General features: G+C 59.1%; 1 protein-coding gene across 1 annotated transcript; it reads right to left on the bottom strand.

Moving 5' to 3' along the window:
- Positions 1 to 818: 818 nt before the first annotated feature.
- Positions 819 to 15,693, bottom strand: LOC133064240 (endoplasmic reticulum mannosyl-oligosaccharide 1,2-alpha-mannosidase-like). The gene is made up of 14 exons (XM_061154050.1): positions 15,626 to 15,693; positions 13,926 to 14,295; positions 12,182 to 12,290; positions 11,426 to 11,541; positions 9,685 to 9,761; positions 9,266 to 9,378; positions 8,349 to 8,534; positions 7,514 to 7,662; positions 6,942 to 7,130; positions 3,824 to 4,014; positions 3,083 to 3,203; positions 2,436 to 2,633; positions 2,227 to 2,358; positions 819 to 1,609 (listed from the first exon to the last, which is right to left on the bottom strand). The coding sequence occupies exons 1-14, from the start codon at positions 15,691 to 15,693 to the stop codon at positions 1,406 to 1,408; spliced, it is 2,223 nt and encodes a 740-aa protein (XP_061010033.1). The 3' UTR covers positions 819 to 1,405.
- Between the last annotated feature and the right edge of the window lie 1,057 nt (positions 15,694 to 16,750).

The raw sequence follows: 16,750 nt of genomic DNA, 5'->3' as shown, positions 1-16,750 counted from the left end.
AAAAAATCACGTGTTTTGGACTGCACGAGGTCTTTGTTGCTGTGTGAGGGCTTTCTCGAGTTGTGGTGAGCAGGGGCTGCTCTGCATCGTGGTGCACAGGCTTCTCATTATGGGGCTTCTTTGTTGCAAAGCGTTGGCTCTAGGGCACACAGGCTTCAACAGTGTGGCACGTGGGCTTAGCTGACCCTCAGAAGGTGGCATCTCCCCAGACCAGGAATCGAACTCATGTCCCCTGCATTGGCAGGTGGACTCTCAACTACTGAACCACCAGAGAAGTCCTCTTTTAGCACTTTTAAACAATTCTCTTAAAGTTGCTTTCTAATAATTCTGATGTCTGAAATTCTTCAGGGATGGTTTCTATCAACTAATTTTGTTCCTTTGGGTAGACCACTTTCCTGCTTTTAAATTTTTCCTTGCGATTTTCCTGCTGCTGTCATTGAAAGCAGGCTGTGATTGGTTCTCTGTGTGTGCGTGTTCCTCTTGGGGAACAAGAGCTGGTAGTTGCCTCCTCTGCCTTGTGGCTGACAACCGTCCCTTCTCTTAAGCTTTGCTGAGCTTTTTGCTGACGTTTTTCAATATACCTAACAGAATTAGGATTTCCAAAGGGGGAGAATATGACTTTCAGTGGGCAGAAAATGGAGTTCGGACCCAAAAGCCTGGAGTCTCTCAATCTACCCCCAGCGTTTCAGAGACCAGTCCATCTACACGGAGATCCTCACAGAGCACATGTGCTTCTATCCCGACTGAGCCCATCTACTGGGCCCAGCCTTGCAAAGGCAAGGGTAGATCCCTGAGTCCAACGTGTAAACACCCGCAGCCAGCCAGGAGCCCGAATCCCCATGAGGTCAGGACGCCCCGAGCCCCTGGGTCGGGCGTGTTCACAGGCTGTGACCCCGAGCTGGGCTGCACCGGGCCGTACCCTCAGCCCCTGTCTCTGATCACATCGCGGGCTCTGGGCCAAAGTGGCCTGGGGTGACCAGACGCCCAGGACCCTGAGGAAGCCCTTGCAGGGCAGCAGGAGAGTGTTCAGGCTTCAGGAATGTAGTCATGATTTGATTTTCTAGGAAGAAGGAAGAAACTCGCTGAGTGGACAGGATCCCCAGAATCACACCGCCCATTTATTCCAACGTGTTCCAAACGGTGATCCAACAGGAACCAGGCGAGGAGCACAGAACCAGCGGCAGAGCACCGGATGCCCAGTGGCCACCCCGAGCAGCTACGAGGCCCCGAAACATCCTGGCCCTGTGGCCCGCCGGCCTCTGTCACCAGCCCGGCCCGGAGCACGTGCCGCCAGCTGGGGGGACACCACACAGCCAAGGTCAGGGCCCAGGTCTTGCCGACAGGCATCCTCGCGGACAGCACACGTCAGCCTCCTGGGCAGCGCCTACTCGAGAGCCGTCCCGCCCTAGGAGGGGGCCCAGATGGGCAGGGGGTGAGCCTCTGTGTTGAACACGTAGGTGTCCAGGCTCAGCAGGTCGGGGTCATCGGAGAAGAGCAGATACAGGTATTTGAGCGTCTCCCCCAGAAAGAAGCTCTCCATCTTATCCCTGGGCTGGGGGTGGCGGGGGTCCTGGACGTTGCTGATGGAAGAATAGCCGCCCGAGGGGACCTGCTCGAGAGCCGAGGCCACAGCATCACAATGCTGGCTCAGCTCTCTGGAAGGCCGCCAGCCAGAGGCGCCGCACCCCCCCATCCCAGAACACACGGCCCCCCAGGGCAGGGCCTGGGGCGGGGAGGACACCAAAGCCAACAGGGGGAATGACCACCCTGGAGGTCAGCCATGGTTCCCTTCAGTGATCAGATGCCAAGTGCCACCTCCAAAACCCGTGCAGGCCTCACAGAGGCCCCAAGGCCACCCGAGGGGTGTAGAGTCCACCTCAGGGGCCACAGGGCGGAGGTCAAGTCTCAGCCCTGCCAGAGTGGGCAGTGGGCCCTGGGCATAGCAGGGGGTGCAGCTGGTTGTGGCCCCCGGCCTGGGGCGTAGCGGCCCAGAGGTCACCCACCCGCTGAGTGGAAACATGCTGCCCAAGCTGCACAGAAGACCCAGGAGAGACACGTTCTGTGTGCCTCAAGCCACTGCAGGGACCCTCCCAACACAGCTGTCCCCCAGACAGGACAAGACGGACGCCCCGACCCCCCGGGCCCTCACGGCAGGGCAGGGCAGGGCCTCCCCATGCAGCCCCTGGGAGGCGACACTGAGGCCCTGGGGACACTCAGGGGGCTCACCCGCGTGTAGGTGTTGAAGCTATGCAGGATCTCCCAGCCCCAGTCCTGGTACTTGCGGTCGCCCGTGAGGCGGTACAGGTAGAACAGGCTCTCCACGGTCTCGGGCCGCAGCAGGTTGTGTCTGTCGGCCACCTGGGGAGGCACATGGGCTCAGGCGGTGCCTCCCAGCACTCCCCTCTGGCCCCAGCCCTGGGCCCAGCCCGGCTCACCTTGACCTGGACGTCCTTAACAAACATCGTGTGGTGCAGGTTGAAGTGTGCGATCTCGGGGCTCAGCCCCGTCTCCATCTGACGGTACATCTGGTAGCAGGTGTCCATGAGCGCCTGGGCCAGCTCCATGTGCTCAGCAGGCAGGCCGTGGTGGACACCCAGAGCCAGTGTCCCCGGCAGGAAGCATACCAGGTGGTCCTGAAACCACGGGGTCACCGCATCAGCGGGTCCAGCGCGTCAGGCCTCAGACAGGGCACAGAGCTGCAAGCCAAGCACCTGGGGCCCCACACGGGCAGGGAGAAGCTTCTGGAAGGACCACCTCAAAGGTCGATGGAGCCCTGGCTGCAGGAGGGGGTGCAACTGGGAGTGGGGGTTCCCCGAGAGCATGGAAGTGGAGACTCGTTGCAGGGCAGGGGTCCTGGAGGAGGTGGGGGCTCTGGGGTGGGGGTCCTGGCACCCCACAGACCTCAGCCCCTCCTGCTGCTGTCATGGGACACCCACATCCACCCGGGACCGCTCACACTCCACGGCCAGGATCACGAGGTTCCCCGGGTCATCCCCACTCTCAGAGCCATCAGACATCAAGCACAGAGGCTGGGTCCCCAAGCTGCCTTGAGGCCGGATCGGGGAAATACGCTCCCACTCACCATCTTGGCGCTGAAGCGGCCGTGGTTGAGCTCCCCCACAAAGGTCAGCTTCCTGGGCTCAGATTTAGCGAGCAGGTGCTTCCTGATCCCGTCCACGGCTTCCAGGTAGTCTTCCAGCAGCCTGTGCAGACCAGCGGGGCCTGTGTGCTCTGGCCAGGTGGGCGCACAGCCCTCAGTTCCACAAACAGGGCGTGACCCCAAGCTGCGGTCCCTGTTCTGGGATCTATGAGGCCCGGCCCCGCCAGCCCCATGGGGGGTCAGCCTCATGGGCTTCTGGGCCGCCCCCACTCCAGTGAGGCCAGTGCCTCCCAACCAGCCCCAAGGGGCCACTGGAGACCAGCCTCTGCCAGCCTGATTCACCTGGAACCAGCCTGCGGGCTCTCCTGTCGGTAACACTTCCTGGGCCACAGTCACCCCCAGGCTTGAGGCTGAGAGAACCCAGCACCCGACGGGGGTTTATCTCTGTTTTATAATTGGACAAGGCTGCTCCCTGGGAATGTCTGCATGTTCAGCGTCCAAGCCCTGAGCACGAGGAGACCCTCATGTCCCCGGCTGCCTCTGCTGGAGCCAAGGACCAAGCAGCCACAACCCCAAGGAAGACCCCTGCTGCCCAGCGAGGAGGAGCCGTGCCCCATGGCCGGTCCTTGCTCTGCACTCGGATGGGCAGAAACAGCCTCCCCACCGAGGGCCCCGCCACCCCGAGCCCCGGGGCCACCGCGAAGGCAGAAAAACAGGCCTCACTGGCTCTCCTTCTTCCCGCCCTGGATCCACTGCTTCAGCAGGTACTCGTAGTAGCTGTCGGCCCTGGCGCCCAGGGTGAACACGCCCAGGTGGGTGAAGCTGCCGCTGTTGGTGCTGATGAACATGGGCACCAGCCCGTCCAGCTTCCCGCGCAGGGCATGCACGCGCCTCGTCACCTCCTCTGCGGCCTCCTGGGGCAGACAGTGGGGGCGGTGAGCGGGTGGGCTGCGCGGAGAGGCTGCCCTCCGACACAGCGACCTGACGGCCGACCGCGGGACTGAACCCGTCCTCGAGACACTTCCCAGCCTCCACCTGGGACAGTGTCTGAGGCCACAGCTGTGGGCCTGGCACCTCCTCTTGAAGATTGCCCTGTGCTCCCCCTTCCTGCCGGGCTGGCAGGCACATCTGTTTCCCAGCCCAAGGTTGCTGCTCATGATAACTGCCCCAAAGTCCTCAGCCACCAGGAAACATCTATTCCCTTTCAAGACCCATCCCACCTGGGCTCCGATCGAGCCAGGGCAGCACGTGTGTCTGTGCCCAAGGCTCCGTGCGCATTTCCTCACCGTCCTCCAGACCCAACAGTTACACGCCCATCAATGCGCACACTTCCCTGGAGTGAGCAGCTTTACGCCTCTGTGATCTCACAACCACCAAGACATGGCAATACGTGTGTTTGCAAGTGACCCTTATGAGCAAGTGGCTCATTCCAGGTGGAACTGCCCTCGGGTGCGGGGACCTCACGTGAACAAGGTGTGTCCCCCCATTGTTAGCAGGGTTCCTGGACCTCGGGCAGCACCTGACATTTCATCCAGGGACTGGAACAGAAGACCTGCTTCACAGGCAGCAGAACAGAGACTGACTCCTTGAGAATGAAAATCTCTTGTCCATCTAAGGACACCATCCACATGGGAAACACGCAAACTACAGATCAGAGAAAAATATTTGCATACCACATATCTGATTTAGGATTACTGTCCAGAATGTATAGAGAATTCCTACAACACAACAACAAAAAACCTCAACAACCTGATTCACATGAGGGCCAAGGATTTTCATAGACATTTTGCCAAAGAAGACATACAAATAGGCATGTGAAAAAGTGTTTAACATCACTGATCATTAATGAAATGGAAATAGATACCACAAGAATCAGATATCACCTCACTCTCACCTCAATGGCTACTATCAAAACAAAAAACAGAAAACAAGTGCTGCAAGGATGTGTAGAAATTGAAACACTTGTGCGCTGCTGGTGGAAATCCAGAATGGTACGGCTTCTTGGGACAATGGCATGGCGTTTCCTCAGAAACACTGAGCACTGAGTGGCCTCAGGCTCTCATAATTTCAGTTCCAGGGATTATATCTAACAGGCTGGTATTACAGCCGTGTTCAGAAATGCGCCATTCACTGTGACCACAGTGTGGAAGCAAACCAGTGTCTGCTGATGGGTGAATGGAAAAGCAAAGTGTGGTCCCTCCGTATGATAGAATATTATTCAGTCTTCAAAAGGAAGGAAATTCTGATGTTACTCTGTGGATGAACCCTGCGGACACTATGCTGCATGAAACGAGCCATTCTTACGAGGAGAGACGTTGTATGACTCCACCTATATGACAGACCTTCAACAGCACACTTCATAGAAACAGAAAACTGAATGAAATGAGTCAGTATGTAATGCGTGCAGAGCTTCTGCTCATCAGATGAGAAAGTTATGGGGATCCATTTCACAGCTGTGTGAACAGGTTGAACACTTATGAACTGGACGCTTCAAGATGGTTTTATGGTGGCGAATTTTATGTTATGTGATTTTCTTACCACATAAGAAAAGAAAGAGGCAAAATTTTTAAAAATGAAAGTATTTTTCATGGAGACAGAAAGTAGATGCTAGTGTCCAGGACCTGGGAGAGTGGGGAGTTACTGTCTAGTTGAGGACAGGGGGTCAGTTTGGGGAGCTGACGGTGATGATGGCTACACAATGGTCTGAACGCGCTGATGCCACGCGGCTGTTCACAGAGAGTAGTCATTGTGCTGTATTCTGTGCTGTGTGTGTTTTTTAAGAAAGCGATGACAGGTAGAGGACTTTCAGATTTGGTATTCACTTTACATTCAACTTAATATTAAATACTGATATGGATAAAAAATAGAAGAAAAAAGACTCAAGGGTAGATGCAGTGGGTCTGAATCCCCCATCTCCCACTACCTTTGATCTTGCACAAGTAACCAGCACCCTGCCTGCCTCGGTTTCTCCAGTTTCAACTCGGAAGGGCTATGGTGACTGCAGCAGGAACTACATAAGCTGAAGCCTCTCACTGTGCCAAGCCGCTCTACAAGGCAGAGCGTGGTGGGCACTGAAAGTCAGTGGGACTAGTGTGGGTCCCACCCACTCAGGTGCTGTCTGTTCTCTGGGCTCAGCTGGCAGGGTCCCCGGAACATTTGAGGGAGGCATTTGGACACCAGGGAAGCCCGTAGTGAATAGAAGCTCACGGCTTTGCAGACTGCTGTGACCACAGCAGTCCCTGACACACCTGAGGCCTTTTTCTGGTCCGGGTCTTCAAATTAGGACTTTTTCCCTGGGAGGAAGACTCGGGGGTCCACACTGCCCCACCCCCATACCAAGAGCCACGCCGCACACCACTCCAGCTGCCCACCCAAGACACTTGTGTGCAGGGCCCAGTCTGGATGCCACAAATGGGACAACCACGACGTCACCTACGCTGACCTGACTACAGAGCCCAGAGCTCCAACACACCCCGTGGCACTCAGCCACAAGAGAGCAGGCGGGCCTCGCCACTGCAGGAGGGCCCAGGACAACGGTAAGTGGACTCCAGGCCACGCCAAGCGCGGCAGGACAACCCGTCAGCTGTCGGGGCCCTGAGGACACGGGACTGCACGGGGGCGGGCCAGGCAGAGGACTCAGCCTCTGGTCAGGGCATCTCCCGTCTGCATCTCTGGTATCACCAGAAAACGCGATTCTCCAGGAGAACGTGGGACAAGAACCAAAACTGATAGGACTCTCATGGCCCAGGACCCATGACCACACAGGCCTGCACGTGCCTCCATGAGCCAGAGATGGCCCCGCAGAAAACCCGCACCAGCCGGAAGCAGAGCCCCTCCATACCTGAAATTTCTTATCCCCCGTGAGACGAGAGAGCTCTCGGAACTCCAGCTGAATGCTCGTCACCTCAGCCACCGTGCTATCAGAGGTCCATCGGGGTGGGTGAGCAACTCCGGTGCCGATGTTTACAAAGGAGTACGGAATCTTAGAGGGTGTTCGGAAGGCAGGCATTAACCGATTTCCAAAATCCTCCTGATACACAACACAGCGATCAGTCAACGATTCCTGCCGCTCAGAGGCCTTGTCTCCGTGACACGACAGTAAACCCAATACCCATTTTCATGTAATTCAGTGGACAGACCCAAGTGTGCTGGCTTCACCTGACCTTAACCCTGCCAGCTACAAGCCCCGAGCTGGACTCAATCAGTTCAGAATGACCTCACGGACAGGCAGCAGGCTGGCACAACACCGCTTCAGCCACCCATGTGCTCGGAAGCAGACTCAAGAACGGGAGGAGGCAGAACTGGAAACAAACCCCTGCCGCAGCCCAATCCCACGAGAAAACCACTGACTGCTGAGCACTTGAGACCCCAGTCCCCCCCGGACGCGAGCAGCCCTGAGGCCGGGACACTCACAGCCTTCGTCAGGAAGAGGACGTCCCCAGACAGGTGGAATGCACTCAGCAGCCCCCCCAGGATCCGGATCGTGCTCTCAAACAGGTTGACGTCCACATCTTTCTGAAACAATAACCTCTTGGACACCCAATTCCTGGCTTCTTGAAATTCTACCACGTGAGACAGCAGAGGTACAGGAACAAATTAACAGTCCAGCATCTGCGTGACCGCTCCCCCTCTGGGGCTACGCACATCCCCTGCAGGGTTTCAGCATCACCTCCTCATGCAAGAGGGGGAGCCCAGGAGTCCTCCAACCGCACAGAAAACACAGGGCCAGCGGGCAGTGGGGGAAGGCCGTGCAGCGTGAGCACAAGCGCTCGACGTCAAAGCCACACGACCGAGGAGCACGAGACAGTGAGTGGTGGAGGCTGCAGTGCGACTGGAAGACGGACGGGGCCGTGAGCGCGCCGGCTCAGAAACATCTGGGGCACGTCGCCCGTCTCACCCTGTCTGCACCGACAAGGACTGAGAGGGAGACTTAGGGCGCTGCCGGCCGCTGCGGCGGCGCACGTGTCCCCTCCCACCACAGGGCCCTCCTGACCGCAACAGAAACATGGGCTGCAAACACCCCTGCACTCCGCCCTCCGCCACACTCGGCGCTCTGCGGGAGGCGCAGGGCGCACGGACGTGTGAGGACAGAGAACTGCCCGCGGCCAGCACAGCCACACTGGCAGCCAGGACAGCGGGAAGCACAGCCCAGCAGGACGCGGCGTGTGGTCGCCTCCCAGACCAGGCTCACTCGGGCCCGAGGGTCACGCGTGGCGAGCTCGAGCCCACCGCAGGGACGAGCAGGTACCTTTCTTTAGCCCCAGAATCCACATGGTGTCCAGGGCGTCGATCAGCGTGAGGCCGAGGCCGAACCACTCACTGAAGGACCTGGTCAGGGGCTTCAGCTCGTCGTGGCCCCAGGCGAACTTGCGGTATCCAGCCCACGCGTGGAGGAAGGCATCCACCACGGCCTTCTGGCGCTCGTTCTGGGAGGCTGGGAGGAGGAACGCAGGGCATGGGCACCCAGACAGAGCTGCCCTGTGGCCCCACAGCGAGTGAGGCGGCCGCAGTGAAGGCCCAAGCGGAAACTGCACCCGGCCCAGGCTCGTCAGCCTCCACCAAGTCCCAGCAGGGACCACCCTCCAGGAAACAGCGAAGGAGCGGAAGCAGAGGAACCAGTAAGCCTGGGTGTGCAGTCTGGTTTGTGGACATCAATCGTGCCAGGCGCTGGTGACCCGGACAAGAAGGTCTCGTCTGGTGGTACCTGTGTTCTGCCCAATCAGCTGAGGGTGCTTCCGAGGTGGAGAAAACAGGGAGCTGACACCCCAAGGCTGATCAGACCCCTCCCGGGGCTAGGAGCACATTCGAGGTCGTTCTCACTGAATGTGAGGGAACCACATGTACACACAGGGCTATTTCGCCTGGGAGGATCCCCGAAGGATAGACCTGCACAGCACCACCCAGGCCTCCATCACCAGGACACGGGTGCGGAGATCAGCCTCCTGCCCGTGTTAATCCCGCGCTGCAGGACTGGACCCGCGGAGACAGCCGCAGAGGGGCTGGCGTCATCACCAAGGCTCTGAAGAGTCCCTGTCCCAGGACCCCTGGTGCCTGTGCTCTGGGACGACGGGAGCTGCACGGCCAGCCCAACTCTCCAGCGTGCCCAACACCGCGCCCCTCAGAACAAACGCCAGCTGAGGCCTGGAGGGCGCAGGCAGCCCTTACCTTGACTGGCCTGAGTCGTCAGGACCTGCTGCTGAAAAGGCCAGCGGGGGACCTTTGCCTTCTTGGGAGGGTGTCTGGCGCCCTGCTCCGCCTTTGTCCCTGCTCCCGTCCAGCTGGAGGAAGAGAATCAGACTCAGAGCAGAGGCGGATTGCTCTCCCTCCCACTCTACACGGGGAACCTCAAGTGAGCAGGCACTGACCCTGCTGCCCAGGGGCACAGTCTGCAACAAAGGAAAGTTATCCTTAAGCGTCAGGCTGGTTCTCTTTGTTTTTCAGGGGGAAACCACCAAAAGACGCCTCTGGGTTTCCTACGTTCAGACCATCTCTGACGCTCCCAGTACCTAAGGGTGTGTCTCTGCCCCTCTGCTCCCCAGCCAGCCTCTCCCACCACCTCTGCCCTCCTCTGGGCCTGGGCCTGCCTCCTCTCCTGGGCGTCTCCATCAGGTGCTCTCGTCTGCAGGTTGGGGGGTCCTCGTCGGAAATGCCTTTGGGGCTTCTGGACAGAGACAAGGGTCACTTGTGCGATGATTCCATCCCGCTTCTAGGACGCTCCCCCTCCCCAGTCAGACCTGGAACCACACAGGGAACACTGTGGACTGGCTGAGCAGCTGCAGTTTCCTAAAGGAAATGATTTCCATTTTTCCTACAATGCGCAGCTTCGGGAGGAGCCCCTTTCTCAGCAGCTCCTGGCTCTGACTACCTGACGGAGGCTCTGCCAACGGGCGAGTGTAGCTCTGGAGGGTCGGTTAAGCCCCTGGCCAGAGCGTGTCTGGGAGTCAGACCCTAAGGGTAGCAGGGCAGGGTTGAGCCACCCCATCCCCGTCGATGGAGCCACAGAGGACACTGCCCAGGCCTGCGCCCGGGACTCCCACCTCAGCCTCGGAAGGCTGCGGCAGAGGCGGCCGGTCAGTGACAAAGCGCTGTGGGAGGGCGCACTCGTCCTGGCTCCAGCCGCCCAACAGGGGCTGTGACAGCAACTCCTCCAGCTCACAAGGACACAGACTCGTGAATGGAAAAGCCTCTGGCTGCAGCACCCATGGACACCTTGGAGGAGGATCCGTGAAGATACCCCCCCTTCCAAGATTCAAACCCCACCGAGCCGGGCCCCCGGGTCACGAGAGCAGGTGCGGCCGAAACACAGCTCCACGGATGAAGCAGGTCTCGGGGACGAGTGCCGGCATCGGACCCAGAGAGGAGGTGCCAGCGGCCTCAGGATGCGCAGGGGCCCCAAGACTCGCTCCACAGGAGACGGAGATGTTCACGCCTTCATTTCCAGGCCCCTCCTGGACACCAGAGTCCAGGTCACGGAGGCTGAGGTGTGGAAACCTGTCTCTTGGTGGGGAGACAGCCACGTTCTGTGTCACGGACCGTGAAGTCAATACACAAGAGAGTGGCCACAGAAGTGACAGAAGGAATGCGCTTGGCTCTAAAGGGAGAAACCACTCTCTCACACACAGGCCTTCCAGAGAGACGGGGTGAGAGCAGCCTCCCGTCCCTCCCAGGCACGCTGTGGGGCGTGAGGCCGGCATCAGTCCCAGAGCCTCTCCCTGGGGGCGCCTGGGCCCACTTGGACACCCCAGCCCGTGGGAGTGTGTCCCCACAGGGAGCATCCTGGGCTCTCAAAGGCCGGCTCCCCTGGGGGGGACTCTCCCCGGCTCTGGCTGACCCCATCACCCTCTAGGCTCCACGTGCTCTCCCGCCCACGCCCCCCACCCTGGACGGCTCCGGGCCCCCAGGACGAGGCCTCACCCCGCCCCACCCTTTGTGGATGGCAGGCAGCACGCACCTGCCAACTCCCAGTCCTCCCTGCTGACCCCACTGTGATGCTGAGGCCCCAGCACCTCCATCTGGGCAGGTCCAGAGTGGAGCCCCCGCCTGACCGCCCCCGGCCAGTAGCTCCCAGAGAAAAGGCTCGATCTGTCTCACCTCCCAAGGACCCGGAGCGCCACACGGGCAGAGGACGGAGGACAGGATGGCCCTCCTCCTCTCCCCACGTCTCCTCCGTCCCACCAGCCCAGAGCAAGGAGGTTCAGGTTAAAACCTCAGACATAGGGCAGGAAGCAGAACTCTTCCCAGTCCCTCTCAAACAGCCCACGCTGTGCTGAAGCGCTTCTGGACTGGACCCCAGTTACGACTCCACGTTGAGTTTACTCCAAGTACCTGAGGCGACAGCCCCGCCACGGTCTCTGGGTTCTCAGCTGCTTTCCGAGGGGCTGGCAAGACGGGAGGATTTGCTGGTCTCATCTGCCATGCTGCCGCCGACCTGCTGTCCACAGCTAAACAGGAGAGTCTATTTTATCTCAAATACGCCTCAAGGTCCAGAGGAGAGCCAAAGGGTGCTGGAAACAGCACCTACACAGCCAGCACTCCTGGAAAGGGACAGGCTGGGACCTCCGAAAAGGGCAGGTCAAGGAATTCCAGAGTGGTCACAGGGAAGCAAACCCTGCCCATGGCTCCAGGCAGCTTGTCTTTATCCCCACCCACAACCCAAACACTTGGCTTTTATTTTTTCCACTTCAAGGAGGGCCCACGGTGGCACACAGGCCATTCACAGGAGCAAGCCGTGGGGCTCTGCAGCTGTCCTCCTCCAAGAAGCCAGGAGGGAGCTGCCCCTCCTCCCGGCACCTGCGCTTGCTTCCCAGCACTGCAGTGCACGCAGACTCCGAGTGTACCCTCGGACCTGGATCTCGGTGTGAGGCGGCTGGGACGTCACCCCGCTTCTCACAGCATGTCTGGGAAACAGTCACACACCGCAGATTAACAGCCACCTCATAGCGGGGGACTGGGAACATTCTAGGCTTCTCCTTATCTCGCTTCCTGCCAATGCGCTGAAGTCTACAACCTCCCGCCGCTGCCAGATCGCTGTGCCACCCCTTAGTCAGCCCTCAGGACCGCTGAGGATCACGCAGCTGGTACCTGTCCACTCATCGGCCACGTGGACATAGGACCGGAGGCCGAAGAGCATCAGGACCGCCAGCAGGAAGAGGACCACCGTCCGCTGTAACCTCGACAGCTGCTTCCATTTCTGAGGGACAGACAACGACTTTTTTACTGAAAGGGGCACAAGGAGCAATCTCTCCTTCCATGTCAGACTCCAGGAGGATGAGGAGCAATTCCCAAGGCCAAGTGTGGGGTCTGCTGCTTCTGAACTGGGGACGTTTCCTCCAAACGGGGGCCGCAGGCTGGGGCGGCACTGCTGTGCACTGGTCCACTTAGAATGAAACCCATGGGGAGACTTTTCTGGCCCTGGTATGGGCTTGGAGAACGACTGGCTGCTGGGTGTGCTGGCTGTAGCCTCCTCCCACCTTACCTCGCCCCTGCAGCCCACTAGCTGGGCTCAGGCCCCCACCTTTCCATAGGTACAAGTTCCTTGCTTGGCATTAAAGGCCTCCTGCAAAAAACAATTTTTTAAAGGCCCAACTGGGCAATCCTTGGCAGTCCAGTGGTTCGGACTCCGAGCTTCCACTGCGTGGGGCCCAGTTTGATCTCTGGTTGGGGAACTAAGCTCCTGGGTGCTGCCTGACTCAGTCAAAAAAAAAAAAAAAACACCTCAGGAAAGGCAGGTCCACAACAAACTAAAGAGGATAAAGGGACTATGGTAGTGGCTCCTGGATACTCCTGACCCATCAGGCCGTGTAATAGGACGACAGTGACCCCAGCAGGCATATTTTATTGAAGTGAGATCAGGTTCACGACTTAGTTCTGGATCAGTGATGTGAAGGACTTAAAAACCACAAGGCCTGTCTGGTGTGAGACACGAGTTTGTTTTTCTTTCACTTTCATGAGGCCATGAAAGTCAGAAGTCACAGAATTAAGGTGAGGGAGGGCACCTTAGTTTTGTGTGTGTTTTTCCTTTTGGTTTCCTGATGTAGCTGGACAAAAACCTCCTGATTCCTGGCAGAAGTAAAAGAAAAGCACCTCTGGGGACATATGCCTGAGTCAGAGCAAGAAGTTGTTATAAAGTTATAAACGATGATGGGACAAAGTTTATCCAAAGGAAATGGGTTTCTCAATGTCTTAGCTCAAGAGGCCAGCTTTAGGAGGGCGTGACAGACAGAAAGCAGACAGACTCTCCAATATTAGCAAGTCGATGTCGGGCCAGAAAAGAATGCCACCTGACCAAACCACCAATCTCATCAGATAAATGAAATCCCACTGTGGACTCCTTCCTAGGAACACACACACATACTCAGTGCTGCGGGTGTCGGTGAAGCGCCAGAGGTCAGTTCTGTGTGACCTTAAAGAGTCAAGGGTGGGTGACTGCTTCGAGAGACAGAGGCGCAAGGGGTCTCAGACGGGCCGCTGCTACCGTCTGAGGGTCCCCATCCAAGGCCCTTGCGCCAGAGACCCCCCGAGACACTGGTCAATACAGCGGGCCCTACCGCAGGCCCCGCGGGGACTAGCGGGGCCGGGGGCCACACGTAGGGGGTCGGCGCCCAGGTCGGGCTCTGGCAGGGTCTTGCGCGCGGAGGGCGGGCCGAGCCTCTGACTGGGCCTCCGCCGCGCCACCGCGACCCCCGCACCCGGCGGGTGCGGGCGCGGCTTCCGGGTCCGTGTCCGAGGCCGGGTCGCAGCTGTCCCGCCCGCGGAAGCTGTCTCACGCCGCGCTCCGCGCCCTCCCGGCCCCTCAGGCTTGAGCCAGGCGCCGGCTGACGCTCACCCGCCACGGCCAGCAGGGCCCCCGGGCTCCGCCGCCGTCCGGTCTCCAGCCCGGGCTCAGCGCCAAGGCGCCCCCGGGCGGTGCGGGCCGCGGGTGCATGCCGGCGCCGCGGCGCTGGCGCCTCGGAGTCGGGCGGCGTCGGCTGCCGGGTACGGCGCGTGCGCAGAAGCCCGCCCGACCGTTACCCGGCTCTGCCCCGCGGACGAGGATCCGGCTCTGGTCAAGCCGGTCCCCGCCCGGCTCCCCCGCGAAGGCCTGTGGGGACCGAGCCTTCCCGGGCGGCTCCGCCGCGTGGTGTCTCTCCGCCCCGCCACGTGCGCGGGGCGCCCCGAGTCTCGGGGTGGACTTGACCCGGGTGTCTTCCTGGAGCCTTGGGGTGGGGCTGGGCTCAGTGAGGTCAGAGGGCTGCAGAGTCAGACAGGTGGGCCCTCGGGGTTTTCATCGAGCGTGTGTGCGCGCGCCTCAGCGCGCACGCCACTTAGTCGTATCCAACTCTGCGACCCCATGACTGTAGCTCACCAGGCTGTGGGCTCCTCTGTCCCTGGAATTTTCCAGGCAAGAATACTGGAGTGGGTTCTATGCCCTTCTCCAGGGGATCTTCCTGATTCAGGGATCCAACCCGGGTCTCCTGCATTGCAGGCAGATCTTCTGCCGTCACCAGGAAAGCCATTGGACCTATACGTCTGAAAGTCGCTCAGTCGTGCCCGACTCTTTGCGACCCAGAGTCGGCATAGTCCATGGGATTCTACAGGCCCGGATACTGGAGTCGGTAGCGTTCCCTTTTCCAGGGGATCTTCCCGACCCGGGAGTCGCATCCGGGTCTCCCGCGTTGCAGGCGGATTCTTTTTACGAGCTGAGCCACAAAGCGAAGTCCATTGGACTTATTAAAATTAGTAAAGGGAACCCTGTGAGTGAAAATTAGTCAGGGGTCACCTCAGGGAGGTGCAGTCTGGAGGCCAGGAGCGTGGCGCAGCCTCAATTGCAGACCCCACAGGAAGGTGCTAACCTACGCCCCAGGCTGAGGGAGACTCGCCCCCGCCCCCCGCCCCCGCGCCCGGCAACCATTCAGCCAATGAGAGACAGTGCAGCAAATAAAAAGCCGCCACACGTCCGGCTCCGGCTTCCTCCAAAGGACCCTTTGTTTAAAACAGGCCCCTTTCTCATCTACGAAAGGGTTTCTTTTGTTCTCAGCACTTGCTGGAAGGTCACCTTAGTTTGTTTGTCTTGGATTCCGGTTCTTAACTGTTCCAGAATAAACCCACGTTGGTAATATAACTGGCTGATTTCTTGTTCCAGGTCAACAGCCAGTTACCAAGTACAATGGAAGAAGCTAACAGGAAAGAACCATCCATCACAGGCCCCCAGGGGACAAGCGCATCGCTTCTTCTAGAGGAAGTCACCTACCTCAACAACTCAGCCGGCGAGAAACCATCCTCACCCTGAACGCACAGTCTTTCCCAGGAAGATTTCATTAAAAAAAAAAAAAAACAAACTCTCAACTTCCTCACTTTTCTCTATAAAGTAACCATTCCTCTCCTTTGTTTGTTGGACTTACCTATGGCTTTTGCTATAGCCTGCGTGACCCAAGTTGCAGTTCCTGTGATGTTCCAAAGTCCACTTTTGCTGCTAAAATAACTGAGTGCTTATTCTTGAGGTCAACAGACTCCATAGTCTTCAGCATGCGGCAGAGAGCGCTGCACCTTGCTGTGAGCTGTTTCCCCTCGGCAAACCAGGCAAAGGAGGCCCGGCCTGCCCCGGACCGCTCCATCGGGGCCTGCCCAGCGCTCTCTGCGGCCCCTCCCTAGGGCTCTCCAGGTCCCAGTGCCCACTCCCCCCGTGGGGGAGCCCACCGCTTCCTGCCATCCCAGCTGTGACCTTCCTGGGCCTCAGGAGGTCTCCCCAGCACAGGCCCCTGCTGCTCAGCACCTAGGCCTGTCTGCCCCTGACCCAGAGACCTCCCTCCCTCCTCCCCTTCCTCTCCAGGGGTCATCTCGGGGGCCTCTGCAGGTCTTCCACACACAGCTCCACTGGTAGTTCCAGCCATGCCCTCAGGACTCCTCCCTGCACACCAGTTACCAGGGAAACGGTGGCATCTGGAGGAGGGTTTTGTCATGGTTTCTCACCCCTCCCCCCAAGAGAGCTGGTTCAAGGGACAGCTTCTGGACCAGCCCTGAAGGTGCCTGATCCACTAGATCTTCCCAGGCTCCCCTGCAACCCTAGGAAAGAGCTGGATGCAGCACAGGGAGATTCCTGAGCGGCCCAGATTGGGTTCAGCTCAGCCTGCGGGCTCTCGTTTCTGCAGGGCGAGCAGGCTGCAGCCCCTGGACGGACGCAGACCTGGGACACCCAGCGCTGCTCCCACCACACTCGCTGGTCAGACAGCGCACCCGCCAGGCCGGGCTGGATCACAGCACCTTGTGTTTACTGGAAAGCCTGGCATTCTGGGAAAACTGAGCTTGTCCATCTTTGAAAACTCAGTTGCTTCAATTAGCAGCTGTCTGGGTGAGAGACGATGGGGGCACGTGGCTCCTAAGGAAGCAGGACAGAGGTGCTTGTAGCCATGGGACCCCGCGGCCCACAGGGAGCCTCAGCCGGGAGAGAGGACTCAGCACGACCAGGGTCTCCTGGTCACAGTGTTCGCGCATCGCAGCAGGACAGACATTGCAGGAGACGGCGAGGTGTACCCGGGACCTCTCTGCGCTGAGCGAAACCTCACATGAAGGTGTAATTATTTGAAAATAAAAAGGTTTTGTGAAAGCAAGCTGTTTTAATAGTTTACCCAACAAACTCGATGTGGTAAAGAGGTTGCCCTGTCGTGGCAGTGA

The sequence above is a fragment of the Dama dama genome, chromosome 11 (assembly GCF_033118175.1).
Source record: "Dama dama isolate Ldn47 chromosome 11, ASM3311817v1, whole genome shotgun sequence".
Classification (NCBI taxonomy): Eukaryota; Metazoa; Chordata; class Mammalia; order Artiodactyla; family Cervidae; genus Dama; species Dama dama.
The sequence above is the reverse complement of the archived record's forward strand: the minus strand, read 5'-3'. Positions and strand labels throughout refer to the sequence as shown.

What these genes read in the sequence shown, in the direction of transcription:
- LOC133064240 (XM_061154050.1), bottom strand. Translation starts at nt 15,693, where the DNA reads ATGGAGCGGTCCGGGGCAGGCCGGGCCTCCTTTGCCTGGTTTGCCGAG. An exon ending in TGGCGGGGCTGTCGCCTCAG is followed by an intron (nt 9,762 to 11,425) that starts GTACTTGGAGTA and finishes GTCTCTGTCCAG; the next exon opens with AAGCCCCAAAGGCATTTCCG. An exon ending in GGAGACGCCCAGGAGAGGAG is followed by an intron (nt 9,379 to 9,684) that starts GCAGGCCCAGGC and finishes CTCTTCCTCCAG; the next exon opens with CTGGACGGGAGCAGGGACAA.